Source organism: Bos indicus x Bos taurus, chromosome 23 (assembly GCF_003369695.1).
Source record: "Bos indicus x Bos taurus breed Angus x Brahman F1 hybrid chromosome 23, Bos_hybrid_MaternalHap_v2.0, whole genome shotgun sequence".
Taxonomy (NCBI): Eukaryota; Metazoa; Chordata; class Mammalia; order Artiodactyla; family Bovidae; genus Bos; species Bos indicus x Bos taurus.
In genome coordinates this window covers 10,146,432-10,164,115 of record NC_040098.1, presented here as the reverse complement: position 1 = coordinate 10,164,115, position 17,684 = coordinate 10,146,432, and the positions used below count along the sequence as shown (strand labels likewise).

The following is a 17,684-nucleotide window of genomic DNA, read 5'->3' as shown; positions in this document are numbered from 1 at the left end:
TGCACCCATAGGGGTACAAAGGTGTGCCAGTAAGTATAGGAAGCCCTTCCTCTTTGAACAAGAATGCTACTCAAAGATTTGCCAGAAGCAAATAGAGCAAATAGTGTTAAAACAAACATATGACATCTTAGTTTAAAACGGCCCCCCTGGAGTGGACAGCTCTGGGCACACTGCAGTGTGAGAGGAAACAGGGCTTCTGCTCTGTCCTTGGGCTGTGTGAGAAATACTTGCCTTATGAGTCTTTTAAAATATGTGCACTTTAATAGGGTAAAGGTGCTGAGTTACTCGGGAGGGGCACTCCCACCAAAGGATGGACATATATGGAAAATCCATTTTCACCCATTATGAGAGTTTAAAGAGGGGTCCTGAGGTTGAGGGGGAGCCAGGCTGAACAAGAAACCCATTTCTAAAGACCAAATTGGTTACACAATCTTGCTTAGGATTCTGGCTCACGGCTGGGTTTGAACTGATCCCGACATCTGGAAGGTCTCTCACCCTTTTTCTGACCTCCAGTAACAAATCTTCCATGTACTCCATTCTGGGACTTACCATACATACATGTTAGTTGTATTTTCTTGTTTATACAGCTCTTCAGCCAGTCAGGTGGCGTGAATTATTAAAAAATATATGATCAAGAGTCAAGACTTTGCTTGCCATGTGACTTTGGGAAACGCCCTGAAATCTCTCTGACCCGCAGTTTGCTCATCTATTAAATGGTCCAATATAACACCTGCCTTGCCTACTGAAAAGATAGAATTGTGTGCAGAGCGTATGGATTTGCAATGTAAAAGCGTTTTGTAGATCATTAAACAAAAATCAGTTATTATTAACTAAGATCCCAAAGGGAAGGAGAGTTTATCTCTTACATCATCTTTCTGTTCTCCTCAACTTCTAACTTTTGCCTAGTTGGTTCTGATAACTATTCGAGATAAGATCATGAAATGCTGTCCCCACGCTGACCCTGAGGAACTCCAATTCTGGCATTCTCTCCTGCCTCCTTCCTTCCCTTCTCTTCTGGCCGGTCTCCCCCCCCCCCCCCCCCCCGCCCCCCATCCATGCGCTCAAGCACTGCTATTTCCTCCTGCTGCCCCTTCCCCATAGCTTGGGTAAGAGGAGGATACCTAAAGGGGCTGTGTGATATATATAGATGAACTGCTCAAGTACAGTAATTTCAGGCATCACTAGGGAGAGTCACAGCAATACCATTGTTGTGGGAAAACAAACTGGTGTCATTCTGAAAACTTTCTCCCAGAAATAAAAATGCACAAACAGAATTCTGGGAAAAAAAATTTTTTTAAAAGAGAAATCAACAACCTAACCTACATATCTCCCTAATAACGAAAAATATTTTCATTGAACTTGGCTCAAATCATGCAACTTCCTCCCACTTCTCCAGGCTTTGGGGAGTAGGCCAGCCTGCTTCACAGTTGACATCCCTGAGGGAAATACCAGGAAAAGGTGATGAGGAGGAAAGGGCAGGTTTAGTATGTACTGGTTTGAGATACTCTGGCTAAACAGTAACTTTGCCAGGCCATTCCCCTCCTTTCTACCTGGGCCTCAGAGCGAAGTGGATTTTCTTAAGCAGAAATGTTCTTGGATCTCTTCATAATTTTCCCCTTCAAAATGTGGGAGTTGTGCAAGAAAAATCCACATTCCACACTAACAAGGCAAGGGTTATAATGAGAACTTGGTTTCTTACGAGGCAATACTTTCATCTTTTGTTTTATTTATTTATTTTCAAAGTAAGCTTTTGTGGTAAGAAATCAAGTCAGAGTAATAAAGAACGATGGGAGCATGTGGAGTGGAAAATTTCCTTTTCGCCACCCCCCCCAAAGTACACGGAACTGGAGAAGAGGGGGAGGGGTCACCTCAGGTCCTCACATCACTTCAGGGGCAGCAGGAACCCAGAAAGGCCGGCGATGTGCTCCCTGGAGCTCAGGGATCCGACCTCAACACCCACATGAGCCCCAGGACACCGCCCTCCCAGTCCCCACGCCTGCTCCGACCAGCACCCAGCAGGGTTCTCGGCTTCCACATCTGGAGAATGGGAGAAGGGCGCTCCTCCTGCAATGAGCCCAGGGCTAAGGAAACCACCTGCCTGGCTGTGGACCTGTGTTTCTCAAGCTTTCTGAACAGGCTGAAGAAACACAACAGTGCGCCTTCCCTTCCTCGCTCGTTCCAGGTGATCTTTTTCGCGGAGGGCGGGAAATGCCCGGCAGGGACGGGCCAGGTCACCGCAGGCCTCGAGCCCTCAGGTCACCGCAGGCCTCGAGCCCTCAGGTCACCGCAGGCCTCGAGCCCTCAGGTCACCGCAGGCCTCGAGCCCTCAGGTCACCGCAGGCCTCGAGCCCTCGAGGACAGAGGCCCTCGGCCCGCGGCTTCCACCCGCCGGCGGCGGCACGTGCCTCGCCCCGTTGCCCCGGAGACGGGCGGGGGTTTGTGCTCAAAGCCCGGCCTGTGCCACCCTGACGCGGGCGCGGGGGGTGAGCCCGGGCTTGGCCCTCCTGCCTGCACGCCACCTCTCGGGCCCTGCCGGCCGCCGCCCCCGCCGCCCCTCCGCGGTGGTACGGCCCGCGCTTAGCGGAGGGCCTCCGCCCCGCCGACGCACGAGTAGCTGCGGGCCTCGAGGGAGAGGTGAGGGCCGGGGAGCTGCCCGAGACCTGGCGGGGCCCCGGGGCCGGCGCTTCGGGCGGGGAAGGCCGCTCTGCTCTGGCCGCAGTGTCCCGCTTGTGGAGGCAGCGCTCACTTCTCGGGTTCCCCTTCCTCCGGGCCCTTCTGCCCGCTTCCCTTCCTGAAGCTGCCTGCCCAGCTGCCTTAGTAGGGTCCACGTCGGGTGCGACGGGCCGGGCCCCACACCCGCCACCCCTGCGGTAGTTGAAGCGCCCTCTTCCCCGCCACCCGTTTACCTCCCCCACCCAGATTCCATCAGCAGGATGACTGACGTGGAGGAAAACGTGCCCGTGAAGGACCCTGGCGACGCAGAGAGCAGACCCTGTAAGCCCGAAAGCTCAGGACCGACCCGGGAAGACAAAAGCAGCCTCAGGGACCACCCTTCCCGTAGGTCCAGCCGCCCCCCCCCCCCGCCCCACCCCGGCCTCGGCCCTCAGGGTGTGCTCAGTGAGGGTCGGGTGGGAAGCGCCACCCTCCTCTCGCCCCCTCCTTCCTTACCTCCTCCAACCCCAGCCTCTTCCTTTCAGGCCAGAGGCACCCTATTCAACCGAAGATCTGCAGAGAGTTTGGGGTCCTGGAGAAAAGACGAGACCCAGGAGCGATTTCTTGAATCTGACAAGATTGAGGCTCAGTTCAGAGCCCTGTTTGTGTTCTGTTGTTTTTAATTCGTAGGTGGAACATGGCAGACACCTGGGGTAGAGTTTAAAGACCCGAAGTGATCCCAGAGGGGCCCAGTGTTCTCTCTGTGCTTGGTGGACTGCATTAGCAATGCTGCTCAGGCCTCACTCTTGTAGAGGGCATGAGGAGATGAGGACGAGACGGTTGGATAGCATCACCGACTCAATGAACATGAGTCTGAGCAAACTCCAGGAGATAGTGAAGGACGGGGAAGCCTGGTGTCCTTGGGGTCGCAAAGAGTCTGACTCCACACTGAACAGCAACAGTAGTACAGTGTTCTTTTTTGTTCCTGTTGGGACACAAAGTCTCTTCCACTCTTTAGGTCTGATCTCACTGGGGTTCATCCAGCATTTCTTTTATAATAATCACCAGATAATTTAAGTAGTCCTCAATCGGAAGGCCTGCCCACGAGCCTTAACCACCTGAGTTAAATTCTTCAAATTCAGTCCCATTTCTTTCTCTTGTAGCCACACGGGGTCGCTGCTGGTTAAGGAAAAGTAGCAAATTGGGTGTTTTGGAATCCTCCCTTGGCATAGGTACTTTTCAGTAGATGTCAAACATGATGTGGGGTGGCAAATCACTTTTTTGGTAGAAACAGTTTAAGTTCTTGAGGATGTTATTTAAATGAATCCATAGACAAGAGAGCTCTAACCTGAATAACCAAATTCCTCTTTTTAAAAAATTTCAAAATTTTTTATACCAGGGTGACTTGGTTAAGTTACTTACAAGTTATTTTGAAAATGTCTTTGTCCTTGGGATCTGGATTTTAAAAAATCTGTTTAGTTACTTTTTATGTCTGATTTCTCTTCGAGCCCTCCCCGTTCCTGAATTTTGCAGCTGTGGCAGTTGCATAGCGCTGTGGTACTTTGGACAACAGACCAGTGTTGTCAAAGCAGGTTCTGAGCTCTGATCTGTTAAAGTTGGGAAGTGTTTCTGTGTATGAATTCCTCAGTCCTTCAATAAACTGCTAGAAGCAGCTCAATCTCCCTCTGAAGATTTTCTTAGTTCTGATTTTGTGTTTGGTGAATTAGCGGCAAGTCTGTTTGCATATTTGACTGTATTTTGCCATCTTGCCTGAAACTAAAGACTTTAAAGAGGCTGATGAAATAGAGAGCTTCCTGTCACCCAAGGTTACATTCAACCTTTGTGTTTGCCTAAACAGAAATGCCATCTGTGGCTTTTTGATAAATTTTACAGTCATCTTTTATCCTTAACTTTTTATTTTGAAATATTTCAACTCTGTTGAAAAAATAATGAATGCCCACATTGTTAATATTCTGCCTCATTGTTTTTTTCTCTTATTATACATAGGCATTTTTTCTTGAAGTTATAGGGTCATGATTTTAAATACTTCATGTATCTTCTAAGAACAAAGGCATTCTCCTATGAAACCTTTTTTCTGAGATAATTTTATTTTTCCTTTTTATATTTTTAAACTTTTTTACATATAGAAATCAAACATACACAGAAATACAGAGACTGGAATGATGAACCCCCGTTTTGTCACTGCCCAATTTCAACAATTATCAACTAATGTTAATCTTAGTGCTTTTATATCCCCTCTACATCTTGGAGCCAAATACTTTTTTGTGAACAAATTATGAAGCTTTATTGAAAGATCGTGAGAAGATGATTTACTGTATATGACACTCTTGATACCAAGTAATCATAACTACCATGTATGCCTGTTATATGAGAATGCTGTCAACTAGGTCTGTACTAAGAACAGTGGTTCCCAAATTCTAGTGCTCAGTTCAGTTGAGTTGCTTAGTCGTGTCCCAACTCTTTATGACCCCATGGACTTCAGCACGCCAGGCCTCCCTGTCCATCACCAACTCCTGGAGTTTACCCAAACTCACGTCCACTGAGTTGGTGACGCCATCCAACCATCTCATCCTCTGTCATCCCCTTCTCCTCCTGCTTTCAATCTTTCCCAGCATCAGAGTCTTTTCAAATGAGTCAGCTCTTCGCATCAGGTGACCAAAGTATTGGAGTTTCAGCTTCAACATCAGTCCTTCCAATGAACACCCAGGACTGATTTCCTTTAGGATGGACTGGTTGGATCTCCTTGCAGTCCGAGGGACTCTCAAGAGTCTTCTCCAACACCACAGTTCAAAAGGATCAATTCTTTAGCGCTCAGCTTTCTTTATAGTCCAACTCTCACATTCATACATGACTACTGGAAAAACCATAGCCTTGACTAGATGGACCTTTGTTGGCAAAATAATGTGCTGTCTAGCATTGGAGAAGGAAATGGCAACCCACTCCAGTGTTCTTGCCTGGAGAATCCCAGGGACAGTGGAGCCTGGTGGGCTGCCGTCTTTGGGGTCACACAGAGTCAGACACGACTGAAGCGGCTTAGCAGCAGCAGTAGCAGCAGCAGGTTGGTCATGACTTTTCTTCCAAGGAGTAAGCGTCTTTTAATTTCATGGCTGCAGGCATCATCTGCAGTGATTTCGGAGCCCCTAAAAATAAAGTCAGTCACCGTTTCCACTGTTTCCCCATCTATTTGCCATGAAGAGATGGGGCTGGATGCCATGATCTTAGTTTTCTGAATGTTGAGCTTTAAGCCAACTTTTTCACTCTCCTCTTCCACTTTCATGAAGAGGCTCTTTATTTCTTGTTCACTTTCTGCCATAAGGGTGGTGTCATCTGCATATCTGAGGTTATTGATATTTCTCCCGGCAATCTTGATTCCAGCTTGTGCTTCCTCCAGCCCAGCGTTTCTCATCATGTACTCTGCATATAAGTTAAATAAGCAGGGTGACAATATACAGCCTTGATGTACTCCTTCTCCCTATTTGGAACCAGTATGTTGTTCCATGTCCAGTTCTAACTGTTGCTTCCTGACCTGCATACAGATTTCTCAAGAGGCAGGTCAGGTGGTCTGGAATTTCCATCTCTCGAATAATTTTCCACAGTTTATTGTGATCCACACAGTCAAAGGCTTTGGCATAGTCAATAAAGCAGAAATAGATGTTTTTCTGGAACTTTCTTGGTTTTTCGATGATCCAGCGGATGTTGGCAATTTGATCTCTGGTTCCTCTGCCTTTTCTAGAACCAGCTGGAACATCTGGAAGTTCACGGTTCATATATTGCTAAAGCCTGGCTTGGAGAATTTTGAGCATTACTTTGCGAGTGTGTGAGATGAGTGCAATTGTGTGGTAGTTTGAGCATTCTTTGGCATTGCCTTTCTTTGGGATTGGAATAAAAACTGACCTTTTCTAGTCCTCTGGCCACTGCTGAGTGTTCCAAATTTGCTGGCATATTGAGTGCAGCACTTTCACAGCATCATCTTTCAGGATTTGAAATAGCTCAACTGGAATTCCATCACCTCCACTGGCTTTGTTTGTAGTAATGCTTCATTTTGTGACAAAATTCCTAGCAAGATTTAGTGGAATGAATTAAAGATACTGCAATGAGTTTTTCCTAAACCTAAAGTTGATTCATTTTAAGGACTAATCTTTATTCTGACCCTTCCTGCTTTTTTGGAGGTTAAACTATTTTTCTTTTATGAAATGATGGTTTTGGTGGTGGTAGAGTGGTTTATTTGCTATTTTCATACTGTCCATACTTGACAAAACAAAAAGTTGGCAAGTTATTGTCCCTTGCTCAAAATCATTTTGGAAATTTACTAGTCTGTGAAATCCTAAATTCTAGAAACTACTTTAAGAAGACCAAGTGAAATTGACACCATTCAGTACCTCTGTGTGGAGAATTTAATGTCCATCAAAGACAGGAAGAGGAGAGTGTAGTCATAATACCCTTAGATAAATGTTTATTTTTGCAAATTACTTTTTTGCTGCTTTATTATTTTACTTTGTAAGAGTTTCTTTTTAATTTAATTTTTAAATTTTTTTGGCTATGCTGTGCAAAAGGCATCTTCATTGCCACGTGTGGGCTCTTAGTTGCGGCGTGCGGCGTGTGTCCCTGACCAGGGATGGAACCTGGGCTGCCTACTTTGGCAGCATGAAGTCTTGGCCACTTGGACCACCAGGGAAATCCCAGGAGAAAGGTTTTTAATCAGTTTCATTTTCTGTTTTTTATTTTTATAATAAAATAGTTTCTTTGTCCTCCCTTATCCCCACACTGGGCTACTAAGAGAATCTGTCATGCGGCCTTGAGTTCAGAAAACACAATTGGTTGGAATGGTTGGAGGAGTGTGTGTGAGGTCACTAGGACGAGCCTCAGTCTGGAGCCGCTCACAGTGAGTCTCTGAAGAAAATCACAGTTCAGACTTGTGTGAGTTCACTGGTGTCCACTTTACATTCTTTTTTTTCAGTTGAGATATAATTAACATAGAACATTAGTTTCGGGTGTACATCATACCTTCTTTCTGTCACAGGCCTGAGAAATACAGTTAATGACGCTTCCAAGCTGAGCAGCGAGATTGGGATGAATCGTGATTTCCGCATGGAAGAGAAGGTTTTGCCTCCTGGCAGGTACAGGTTCTTCTGATTTTCTCATTTTATTCATCCTGCTATGGGTATTTAGCGCAAATGCCTTCTGACTAGACTTGAAGCATTTTTGTTTAAGAATACAATCAGTGTTTGAATCTAAGCCATAAGAGGTCTCAACAACTTGAACAGAAGAGTAATAAATTATAATTATTAGTACCAGAGGGTCATGAAGCAAATGTTATTTAACCAGGGACTAAACCCAAGCAGTTATTGGGATGTTCACTTTGCGTGCATGCTAAGTCGAGCTTCAGTCATATCTGACTCCTTGTGACCCTGTGGACTGTACTCCACCAGCCTCCTCTGTCCATGGGATTCTCCAGGCAAGAATACTGGAGGGGACTTTTGAAGTGAAGTTGCTTAGTTGTGTGTGACTCTTTGTGATCCTATGGACTGTAGCCTACCAGGCTCCTCCATCCGTGGAATTTTCCAACAAGAGTACTGGAAAATTCCAAGAGTGGGTTGTCATTTCCTTCTCCAGGGGATCTTCCCGACCCAGAGATCGAACTCAGGTCTCCCACATTGCAGGCAGACACTTACCCTCTGTGCCACCAGGGGACTCTCAGTTCAGTTCAGTTCAGTCGCTCAGTCGTGTCCGACTCTTTGCTACCCCATGAATCACAGCACGCCGGGCCTCCCTGTCCATCACCAACTCCCGGAGTTCACTCAAACTCAAGTCCATCGAGTCGGTGATGCCATCCAGCCATCTCATCCTCTGTTGTCCCCTTTTCCTCCTGCCCCCAATCCCTCCCAGCATCAGAGTCTTTTCCAATGAGTCAACTCTTCGCATGAGGTGGCCAAAGGACTGGAGTTTCAGCTTTTAGCGTTTTTCCTTCCAAACAACACTCAGGACTGATCTCCTTTTAGGACCTCAGTTAATACTAAGAGTTGAGGTGCATTTCAGATCTTCTCTGACAGATGTGGAGGAATTAGCCTATAGTAGCTGTCTATTGCTGCATGATAAATTACCCCAAAGCTTAGCAGCTAAAACAGTGTTCTCTCCCAGTTTCTGTGGGTGGGAATCTGGGCGTGGCTTCACTGACACAGCCTCTGTCAGGCTGTTGAGGTTGGCTTGAACCGCCCTCAGCTCCTTGCCTCCTGGGCTCCTCCATGGAGCAGCTCCCAACATGGCAGCTGCCTTCCCTCACCCAGCACGAGAAAGTGGGTAGGTGGGTGAGAGACGGCACCTACGACAGAAACCAGTCTTTCTGCTACCTAATCTCAGCAGAGATGTCCATGGCCTCTGCTACATTTTGTTTGCTAAAAAGGAACCCTCAAATCCAGGCAACACTTGAGGGTACAGGGTCACACCAGAGTGTGAACACTGGGGACCTAGATCTCTGGAGTCTTTTTTGGATATTGGTTGCCACCACATGACTCCTACTACTCTTATGTGGTCGCAGATTTAAACAGGCAAAGATGAAAAGATTAATTTTTATAATGGTGGTGTTTTCAACTGTCCCCTCACCCCCACCCTGCTTCATAAATCAGCTTAATTTGTGAATCAGGATCAAAATGCTGTTGATAAACAATGCTCCCGCATCCCCATCAAGCCTTATTTTTCATTCTCCTTAGTTATATTGACATTGCAATAAATAAATAAGAACCATTGTAAGTATTAATATGACTTGCTGGTTTATTGGCAGTTCAGTGGGTAAATTCAGTGTCAGATTTTTACATTTTAAAACAGTTCTGATTTCCCACCAGTGGACAGATACACAGTGGCAGCTTGTGATTCTTCAGTTTCCTTAAATGCGTTTGTTATTTGTCAGCTTCAGGAGATGTTCTACACCCCAAGTTGCTGCCCTGGTTTTCATGCTCTGATCTGCTCTCACCAACAGATGGCCTCGCCAAGCACAGCTTCTCTGGGAACAGGTTTTCACCAAAGCCCAGATCTTCTCGCATCTCTCTCACTGCTTAGATGTGTTTGTTGCTGTCAGGAGAGGAGGAAAAAATGAGTAGAGGAGATGAAAGAGGGAGCAACGAAACAGGAAAATAGTACTGTTCAGAGCTGGGTTCTCAAGTAAGGCAGTACAGATGTTTTTTTTTCTTCATTTTCCACCATTTATTCTTGGTATCAAAACTAGTTCAACTCTTCTTACAAAATGAAAGCAAAATACTGGAGACATATATCACATTTTTCTTCCTGTGGCTTTAGCCCATCCCTACCCCACCAAAAGAGACCAGAAAAAAAAACTCAGAACTCAAGAGCAAAACCAACTCTACCTGACCACATTCATAAAAAATGACACGGGGATACACTGCAGAACAGAAAGAGGTCGTCTGCTCTGTGTCCGAAGGTTTCTCCATCGTGTCTTGTGCTAGGTGAGCACCCGTCATTGAACATGCTGTGTGTCAAATGCAAACGTACGGTCAGATGTCATATAGCATACATCTATAACATACAACATACAAGCATATGTCAGATCTCAGGAGAGATGGTGAACGTAGCAGAAACTGAAACTCTCCCTGCGGTACTTATCTTTAAGCACTGTAAAAGCAGCAACTCTTAAATCACAAGTTCATTTCTTTTCAACCTAGTCAGTCCTTATTTTATTTGGGCTGTGTTCTTTCAAGCAACTGACTAGATTTCCCTTCAACAGAATGTGTTTGGCTCACTTTATCTCTCCAATAAAAATTTCAGGGAAGAAGTGTGCTTTACATGCAAAAGAGTATTCTAAACAAAATCTTCCTAGCTTCAAACCTACCCAAGTGCACAGGCTTCATACAAATGCATTTTTATTAGGCCTCTAGAAAGAGGTCTCCACAACCAATAGCACCCGAAAAAAAGAAAAAGCATATTCAAAATAAAGGCTCTGGCAAACTATTAGAGGAAACACAAAATCACTTTGAAGTGGCCAGTGGCAATAGATATAATGCATAAACCTGAATAAGTGAAGTTTGAAGTCACTCCTTATTGGCAGTTGACTTTACTTTGGTCTAATAGGATGATGTTACCTCAGTTCAGTTCATTGCTCAGTCATGTCCTACTCTTTGAGACCCCATGTACTGCAGCATGCCAGGTTTCCCTGTCTATCACCAACTCCTGGAATATACTCAAACTCATGTCCATTGAGTTGGTGATACCATCCAACCATCTCATCTGTCATCCCCTTCTCCTCCCATCTTCAGTCTTTCCCAGCATCAGGGTCTTTTCTGATGAGTCAGTTCTTTGCATCAGGTGGCCACAGTACTGGAGTTTCAGCTTCAGCATCAGCCCTTCCAGTGAATATTCAGGACTGATTTCCTTTAGGATGGACTGGTTGGATCTCCTTACAGTCCAAGGGACTCTCAAGAGTCACCTCCAGCACCACAGTTCAAAAGCATCAATTCTTCAGCACTCAGCTTTCTTTATAGTCCAATTCTCATATTCATACATGACTACTGGAAAAACCATAGCGTTGACTAGATGGACCTTTGTTGGCCAAGTAATGTCTCTGCTTTTTAATATTCTGTCTAGGTTGGTCATAACTTTTCTTCCAAGGAGCAAGCGTCTTTTAATTTCATGGCTGCAGTCACCATCTGCAGTGATTTTGGGACCCCCCAAAATAGTCTGTCACTGTTTCCCCTGTTTCCCCATCTATTTGCATGAAGTGATGGGACCAGTTGCCACGATCTTAGTTTTCTGAATGTTGAGTTTTAAGCCAACTTTTTCACTCTCCTCTTTCACTCTCATCAAGAGGCTCTTTAGTTCCTCTTCACTTTCTGCCATAAGGGTGGTGTCATCTGCATATCTGAGGTTATTGATATTTCTCCCAGCAATCTTGATTCCAGCTTGTGCTTTATCCAGTCCAGCATTTCTCATGATGTACTCTGCATATAAGTTAAATGAGCAGGGTGACAATATACAGCTTTGATGTACTCCTTTTCCTATTTGGAACCAGTCTTTTGTTCCATGTCCAGTTCTAACTGTTGCTTCTTGACCTGCACACAGATTTCTCAGGAAGCAGGTCAGGTGGTATGGTATTCCCATCTCTAAGAATTTTCCAGTTTGTTGTGATCCACACAGTCAAAGGCTTTGGCATAGTCAATAAAGCAAAAGTAGAATGTTACCTACAGTTGTATTAATTGGGAAATCCCTTATTTGGGCCATTCATTGATCAGGCATTTGTTGAGTCCTTATTATGTGACAGGGAAAATTGCTGACTTCTGGAGATAGAGGTAATTATAGCTATGACAAATAAGGCACTGTCTTTGCTGTCAAGACACTTGTAGGAGAGATGGTTGAATTAGTGACTGTAAGTTCACTTAGAGCTGTGTATAGAGTTTAATTAAAGTTCTCAGCTGCCTAAGAAACAGGTTTGCCTATGATGACTTGAGTCTTAGAGGTGGTCTGGGTGGGAAGGGATGCTCCTGGCAGAGGACACGGGTTGGAGGCACAGTGGTGTGAACTGAATAAGTGTCTTGGTGTGGTTGAGCATGAAGTGTTATGAAGTAGGAGGAGAGAAGTTAGACAGGGAGGCAGAGCAGTATCAGGAGGGTCATATGAGCTGTTTGTGCTGCTGATGCCAAGAAGCCCCTAATGGACTCTGAGCATGACCTCATAATCAGGATTGCATCTTAGAAAAGTCATTGAATTTAGGATGAATTTGTGGGGAACAGATTAAAAGGGGCAAGACTGAAGGGAGAGGGACCAGTTAATGGCCCTTTGTAGTAGTCTAGGTAAGAGATGATGGTAGGAGCAGATGATTTCAGAGACATTTCAAAAACAATTTATGAAACTTGGAAGATGGAGTGGATGAATGGGATGAGGAGAAAAGCTTTACAACCGATTCTAGTGCACAATCGACTGTTAGATTATAGTTGGTTACCGTTGCTGATTGAGATTGCAGTGTTGGGAGAGGAATTTTGATTTTTGTTTAATTCATCTTTGTATTGTTTCTTTTTTGTTTTACAAGGAGCATCCATTACTAAGAGGGGATGTTTGATTCCAGAAAACCAATCACTATTGGCAATAACTAGGTGCAGCCTCAGAATTTTCAAGTGGTTCTTTTTCTTATTAGCCTAAGTGTATTGGTCAGAGAAGTCATTTAAATAAGCATTCATAGGAAAGTGAATTCCTTTAAAAAAGTAATAGACAATTTTTAGCATAGTTTAATTTTATGGAAAATAGCTCTCACATTCCCTCCTTTCTCCTACATACAGTTTCCTCTGTTTACATCTTGTATTAGTGTGGTTTATTTGTTACAATTTATGATCCAGTATTAATACATTATTATTAACTCAAGTTTACAGGGGTATTCACTTTCTGTGACGTATATTCTATGGGTTTTGGAAAATGTATAATGACATTTATTCACCATTTCTGTATTCATCATTTCCATATCATACAGAGTAATTTCACTGCCCTAAAATTCCCTATGTTCTATCTATTCATCCTTCCCTCCCTCCCCCTGAAACTTTTGCAAACACTGATCTTTTCACAATCTCTGTAGGTTTTCTGAATTTCTTACAGTTGGAGTCATACAGTATGTAGCCTTTTCAGATTGTATTCTTTCAACTAGCAATATACATTTAAAGAACTTCCCTGGTGGCCCAGCTGTTAAGGCTCTGTGCTTCCAGTGCAGGGGGCATGGGTTTGATCCTTGATTGGGGAACTAAGATCCTACATGGTATGGCCAAAAAAAAAAAAAAAATTTAAGTTTCCTCCATGTCTTTTGAGGGCTTGATAGTGCATTTCTTTTTAGTGTTGAATAATATTCTATTGGCTTCCCTGGTGGAAGAATCCTCCTGCCTATGCAGGAGATGCGGGTTTGATCCCTGGGTCAGGAAAATCCCCTGGAGAAGGAAATGGCAACCCACTCCAGTATTCTTGCCTGGGAAAGCCCATAGACAGAGGAGCATGGCAGGCTACAGTCCATGGGGCCACAAGAGAGTCAGACTCTACTTAGCAACTAAATAAAAACAAATACTCCATTGTCTGGATATACCACAGTTTATTTATCCATCACATACAGAATGACATCTTGGTTGCTTCCAAGGTTTGGCAAAAAAATAAAGCTACTATAAATGTCCACGTTTAGGTTTTTGTGTGGATATAAGCTTTCAACTCCTTTGAGTAGGTCCCAGGGAGCACAGTTGTTGGACTGTATGAAAGAGAATGTTTCGTTTTGTAAGAAACTGTGGAACCATCCTCCAGAGTGATGGTCTTCCACTCTGCACTCCTACGAGCAGTGAGTGAGGGTTCCTGTTGCTCCCTGCCCTGGTCAGCATTTGGTGTTGTCGGTGTTCTGGATTTTGGCCATTCTAATAGGTGTGCAGTGGTATCTCATTGTTACTTTAATATACAATTCCCTAATGGTGACTTCAGCCATGAAATTAGAAGATGATTACTTCTTGGCAGGAAAGCTATGACAAACCTAGACAGTGTATTAAAAAGCAAAGACATCATTTGCCTACAAAGGTTCGTATAGTCAAGGTTTTGGTCCTTCCAGTAGTCATGTAGGGATGTGAGAGTTGGACCATAAAGAAGGCAGAGCATTGAAGAATTGACTCATTTGAAGTGAGGGACTGGAGAAGACTCTTGAGAGTCCCTTGGACAGTAAGGAGATCAAACCAGTCAATCCTAAAGGAAATCAGCCCTGAATACTCATTGGAAGGACTTGATGCTGAAGCTCCAATACTTTGGCCACCTGAGGTGAAGAGCCGACTCACTAGAAGAGACCCTGATGCTGGGAAAAACCAAAGGCAGAATGAGAAGAAGGTGACAGAAGATGAGATGATCGAATGGCATCACTGATTCAATGGACATGAACTTGGGCAAACTCTGAGAGATGGTGAGGGACGGGGAGGCCTGGCGTGCTGCAGTCCATGGGGTCTCAATCAGACACAACTTGGGGACCGAACAACAGCACTGAGACACGAGGTGCAGCATGTGCTTGTTTGCCATCTCTATATGTACTTTGGCGAGGTGTCTGTTCAGACCTTTTCCCGTTTTAAAATTGGGTTGTTCTGTAATGACCTACATGGGAAAAGAATTTTTAAAAAGAGTGGATATATGTAAACGTATAACTGACTCACTGCTGTATAAAAGAAACTAACACAATGTTATAAACCGACTATACTCCAGTAGATTAATTTGAAAAAAATAAAATTGGGTTATTTTCTTATTCTTGAATTTTAAGAGTTCTTTGTATGTTTTGGATACTAGTTCTTTATCAGATATGTGCTTTGCAAAGATTGGAGCTTGTCTTTTCCTTCTCTTAACAGTGACTTTCACAGAGCAGTTTTTAATTTTAAAGAAGTCCAATTTACCAGTTTTTTTCTTCCATGGATCTTGTTTTTGGTATATCTAAAAGGTCATTGCCAAACCCAAGGTCACATAGATTTCTTCTGTTCTAGAAGTTTTAGAGTTTGTTTTTTGCATTGAGGTCTACGCTCTTATTTGTGGAAGGTAGTGATTAAAAGTCTGTGTCTAGGTTCATTTTCTCCCATGTGGATGTCCAGTTGTTCTAGCACTGTTTGTTGAAAAGATTATCCTTTTTAACTGAAGTGCCTTTGCTGCTGCTCTTTTCTGGAAGGGGAAAAAAGACCAATATTCTGGCTTCCATGACTGGTTACATGGTAGTGCCATTGAGATTAGGAATACAGGAGGAACAGGTTTGTATGGGAAAGATAGTGAATTCAGTTTTAGATGTGCTGATTTGGAAGTATCTGTAGATAGTTCAGTTCAGTTCAGTCGCTCAGTCGTGTCCAACTCTCTTCGACCCCATGAACCACAGCATGCCAGGCCTCCCTGTCCATCACCAACTCCCGGAGTTTACCCAAACTCATGTCCATCGAGTCGGTGATGCCATCCAGCCATCTCATCCTCTGCCGTTCCCTTCTCCTCCTGTCCCCAATCCCTCCCAGCATCAGTCTTTTCCAATGAGTCAACTCTTCGCATGAGGTGGCCAAAGTACTGGAGTTTGAGCTTCAGCATCAGTCCTTCCAATGAACGCCCAGGGTTGGATCTCCTTGCAGTCCAAGGGACTCTCAAGAGTTCTCCAACACCACAGTTCAAAACCATCAATTCTTCGGTGCTCAGCTTTCTTCACAGTCCAACTCTCACATCCATACATGACCACTGGAAAAACCATAGCCTTGACTACATGGACCTTTGTTGGCAGAGTAATGTCTCTGCTTTTTAAAATGCTGTCTAGGTTGGTCATAACTTTCCTTCCAAGGAGTAAGCGTCTTTTAATTTCATGGCTGCAATCACAATCTGCAGTGATTTTGGAGCCCCCCAAAATAAAGTCTGACACTGTTTCCACTGCTTCCCCATCTATTTCCCATGAAGTGATGGGACTAGATGCCATGATCTTAGTTTTCTGAATGTTGAGCTTTAAGCCAACTTTTTCACTCTCCTCTTTCACTCTCATCAAGAGGTTTTTTAGTTCCTCTTCACTTTCTGCCATAAGGGTGGTGTCATCTGCATATCTGAGGTTATTGATATTTCTCCCGGCAATAGATAGATGTTGTCAAAGAAGGAAAATCCTTTTCTAGATTTAAGTCTATAAGAAAATGAAAGATCACTTAGTTCTTTGCTGTATGTGTACATAAAGGGAAACTAAGTCACATCTTTTCTGCACTAAATGCAGAATCAGTGTTAACGTTCAGCCTGACCTCTGTTCAGGGTTCTTCTTACTGCAGAGAGTGGCTGCACCAGACCGTGAGGAGCCCTTCTGAGAGGTTGTGCCGGTGCCCTTAATATCCAAGTCTAAAACCCCAGCTAGTTCAGCTCTGCTGCCCTCCATACTTACCTTCCCTTGTCTGTATACTCTTTTTAAATCAAATATCGTTTGGGTCTTAGTAGATAATGACCTTATGGCAGTTTTTGAGTGGAGAAAATAATTTTCTTCATTTAACCCTCTTACAGTCTGGAAGGCAGGATCAGAGAGACCATGCACGATGCCTTTTGGGATCATCTGAAAGAGCGACTATCAGCTACTCCGCCAGACTTCAGCTGTGCTCTTGAACTTCTAAAGGAAATTAAAGAGGTGAGTGACAAACCTTACCTTTGCAGATATAAAGTTTCTGGACAGCTCCTGCTCACTGGAATGTCAGTGGCCAGCAAATCCCAACTGAACATGGTCCATGAATCAGTCAGAGTCTATGATCAATAGACAGAAATCACTCAGTAATTTCAACAAAGAAGTTTTAATATAAAAATTATTATAACAGGGAATTGGAGAAATGAAGGCTTTGGGCTAGTAAGAAGCAGAGAAAACTCTGCTGGAATGTAAGATAAAGGAGAGTCCTGTTTCAGCCCTAGGGTAGGGGGAACACCCAAGGACTCAGTTACTCATTTGCCAGGGGAGCTCTCTGGCCTGTGTGTGCTGTTGACCACCATGCATGGCAGGAGCTGGTTGCCAGAGTAGTCGCCTGTGCCCCAGGAGCCTAGCCCTGGAGAAGCAGCCGCTTGCTCTGCAGGAGTCCAGTACTCGAGAAACCTCTCAGCTGCGGGAGCCAGCTGCCTGTAGAGCCACGTGGACTACAGGAGCCTGCTGTGAGAGCTTCCAGAACCAGGAAAACTAATTAATAGTACCTTCTGACACTTACCCAGTGTTCACAGCAGCACTGTTTACAGGAGCTAAAACATGCAAATAACCTACATGTCCATCAGCAGAGGAATGGGTGAAGGAGATGGGGAGTACATATACATAGTGGAATATTATTCAGCCATAAAAAGAATGAAATAATGCTATTTGCCACAACATAGGGGGACCTAGAGGTTATCATACTAAGCGAAGTAAGTCAGAAAGACAAATATGATATCACGTGTATGTGGAATCTAAAATATGCTACCAATGAATTTATTCAACAGACAAACTTACAATTACTAAAGGGGAAAGGCTGCTGCTGCTCAGTCACTTCAGTCGTGTCTGACTCTGTGCGACC

At 44.2% G+C, this 17,684-nt stretch overlaps 1 protein-coding gene and 1 long non-coding RNA gene across 4 annotated transcripts in view; one reads left to right on the top strand and one right to left on the bottom strand.

Moving 5' to 3' along the window:
• TCP11 (t-complex 11) overlaps positions 1-17,684 on the top strand; it is a 47,648-nt gene that overhangs the window by 12,766 nt on the left and 17,198 nt on the right. Inside the window, exons 1-3 of one of the 3 annotated variants that reach the window (XM_027524410.1) lie at positions 7,375-7,590; positions 7,694-7,790; positions 16,663-16,783. In XM_027524410.1, the coding sequence (XP_027380211.1) occupies positions 7,744-7,790; positions 16,663-16,783 (168 nt within the window). In that variant the 5' untranslated portion in view covers positions 7,375-7,590; positions 7,694-7,743. Of the gene's footprint in view, positions 1-7,374; positions 7,591-7,684; positions 7,791-16,662; positions 16,784-17,684 lie in introns of those variants that run through there. The other 2 variants (XM_027524409.1, XM_027524411.1) reach the window with 2 other exon arrangements.
• Positions 9,443-16,889, bottom strand: LOC113881385. The gene is made up of 3 exons (XR_003508013.1): positions 16,802-16,889; positions 10,032-10,153; positions 9,443-9,738 (listed from the first exon to the last, which is right to left on the bottom strand). It is a non-coding gene; the product is annotated as an uncharacterized LOC113881385 (long non-coding RNA).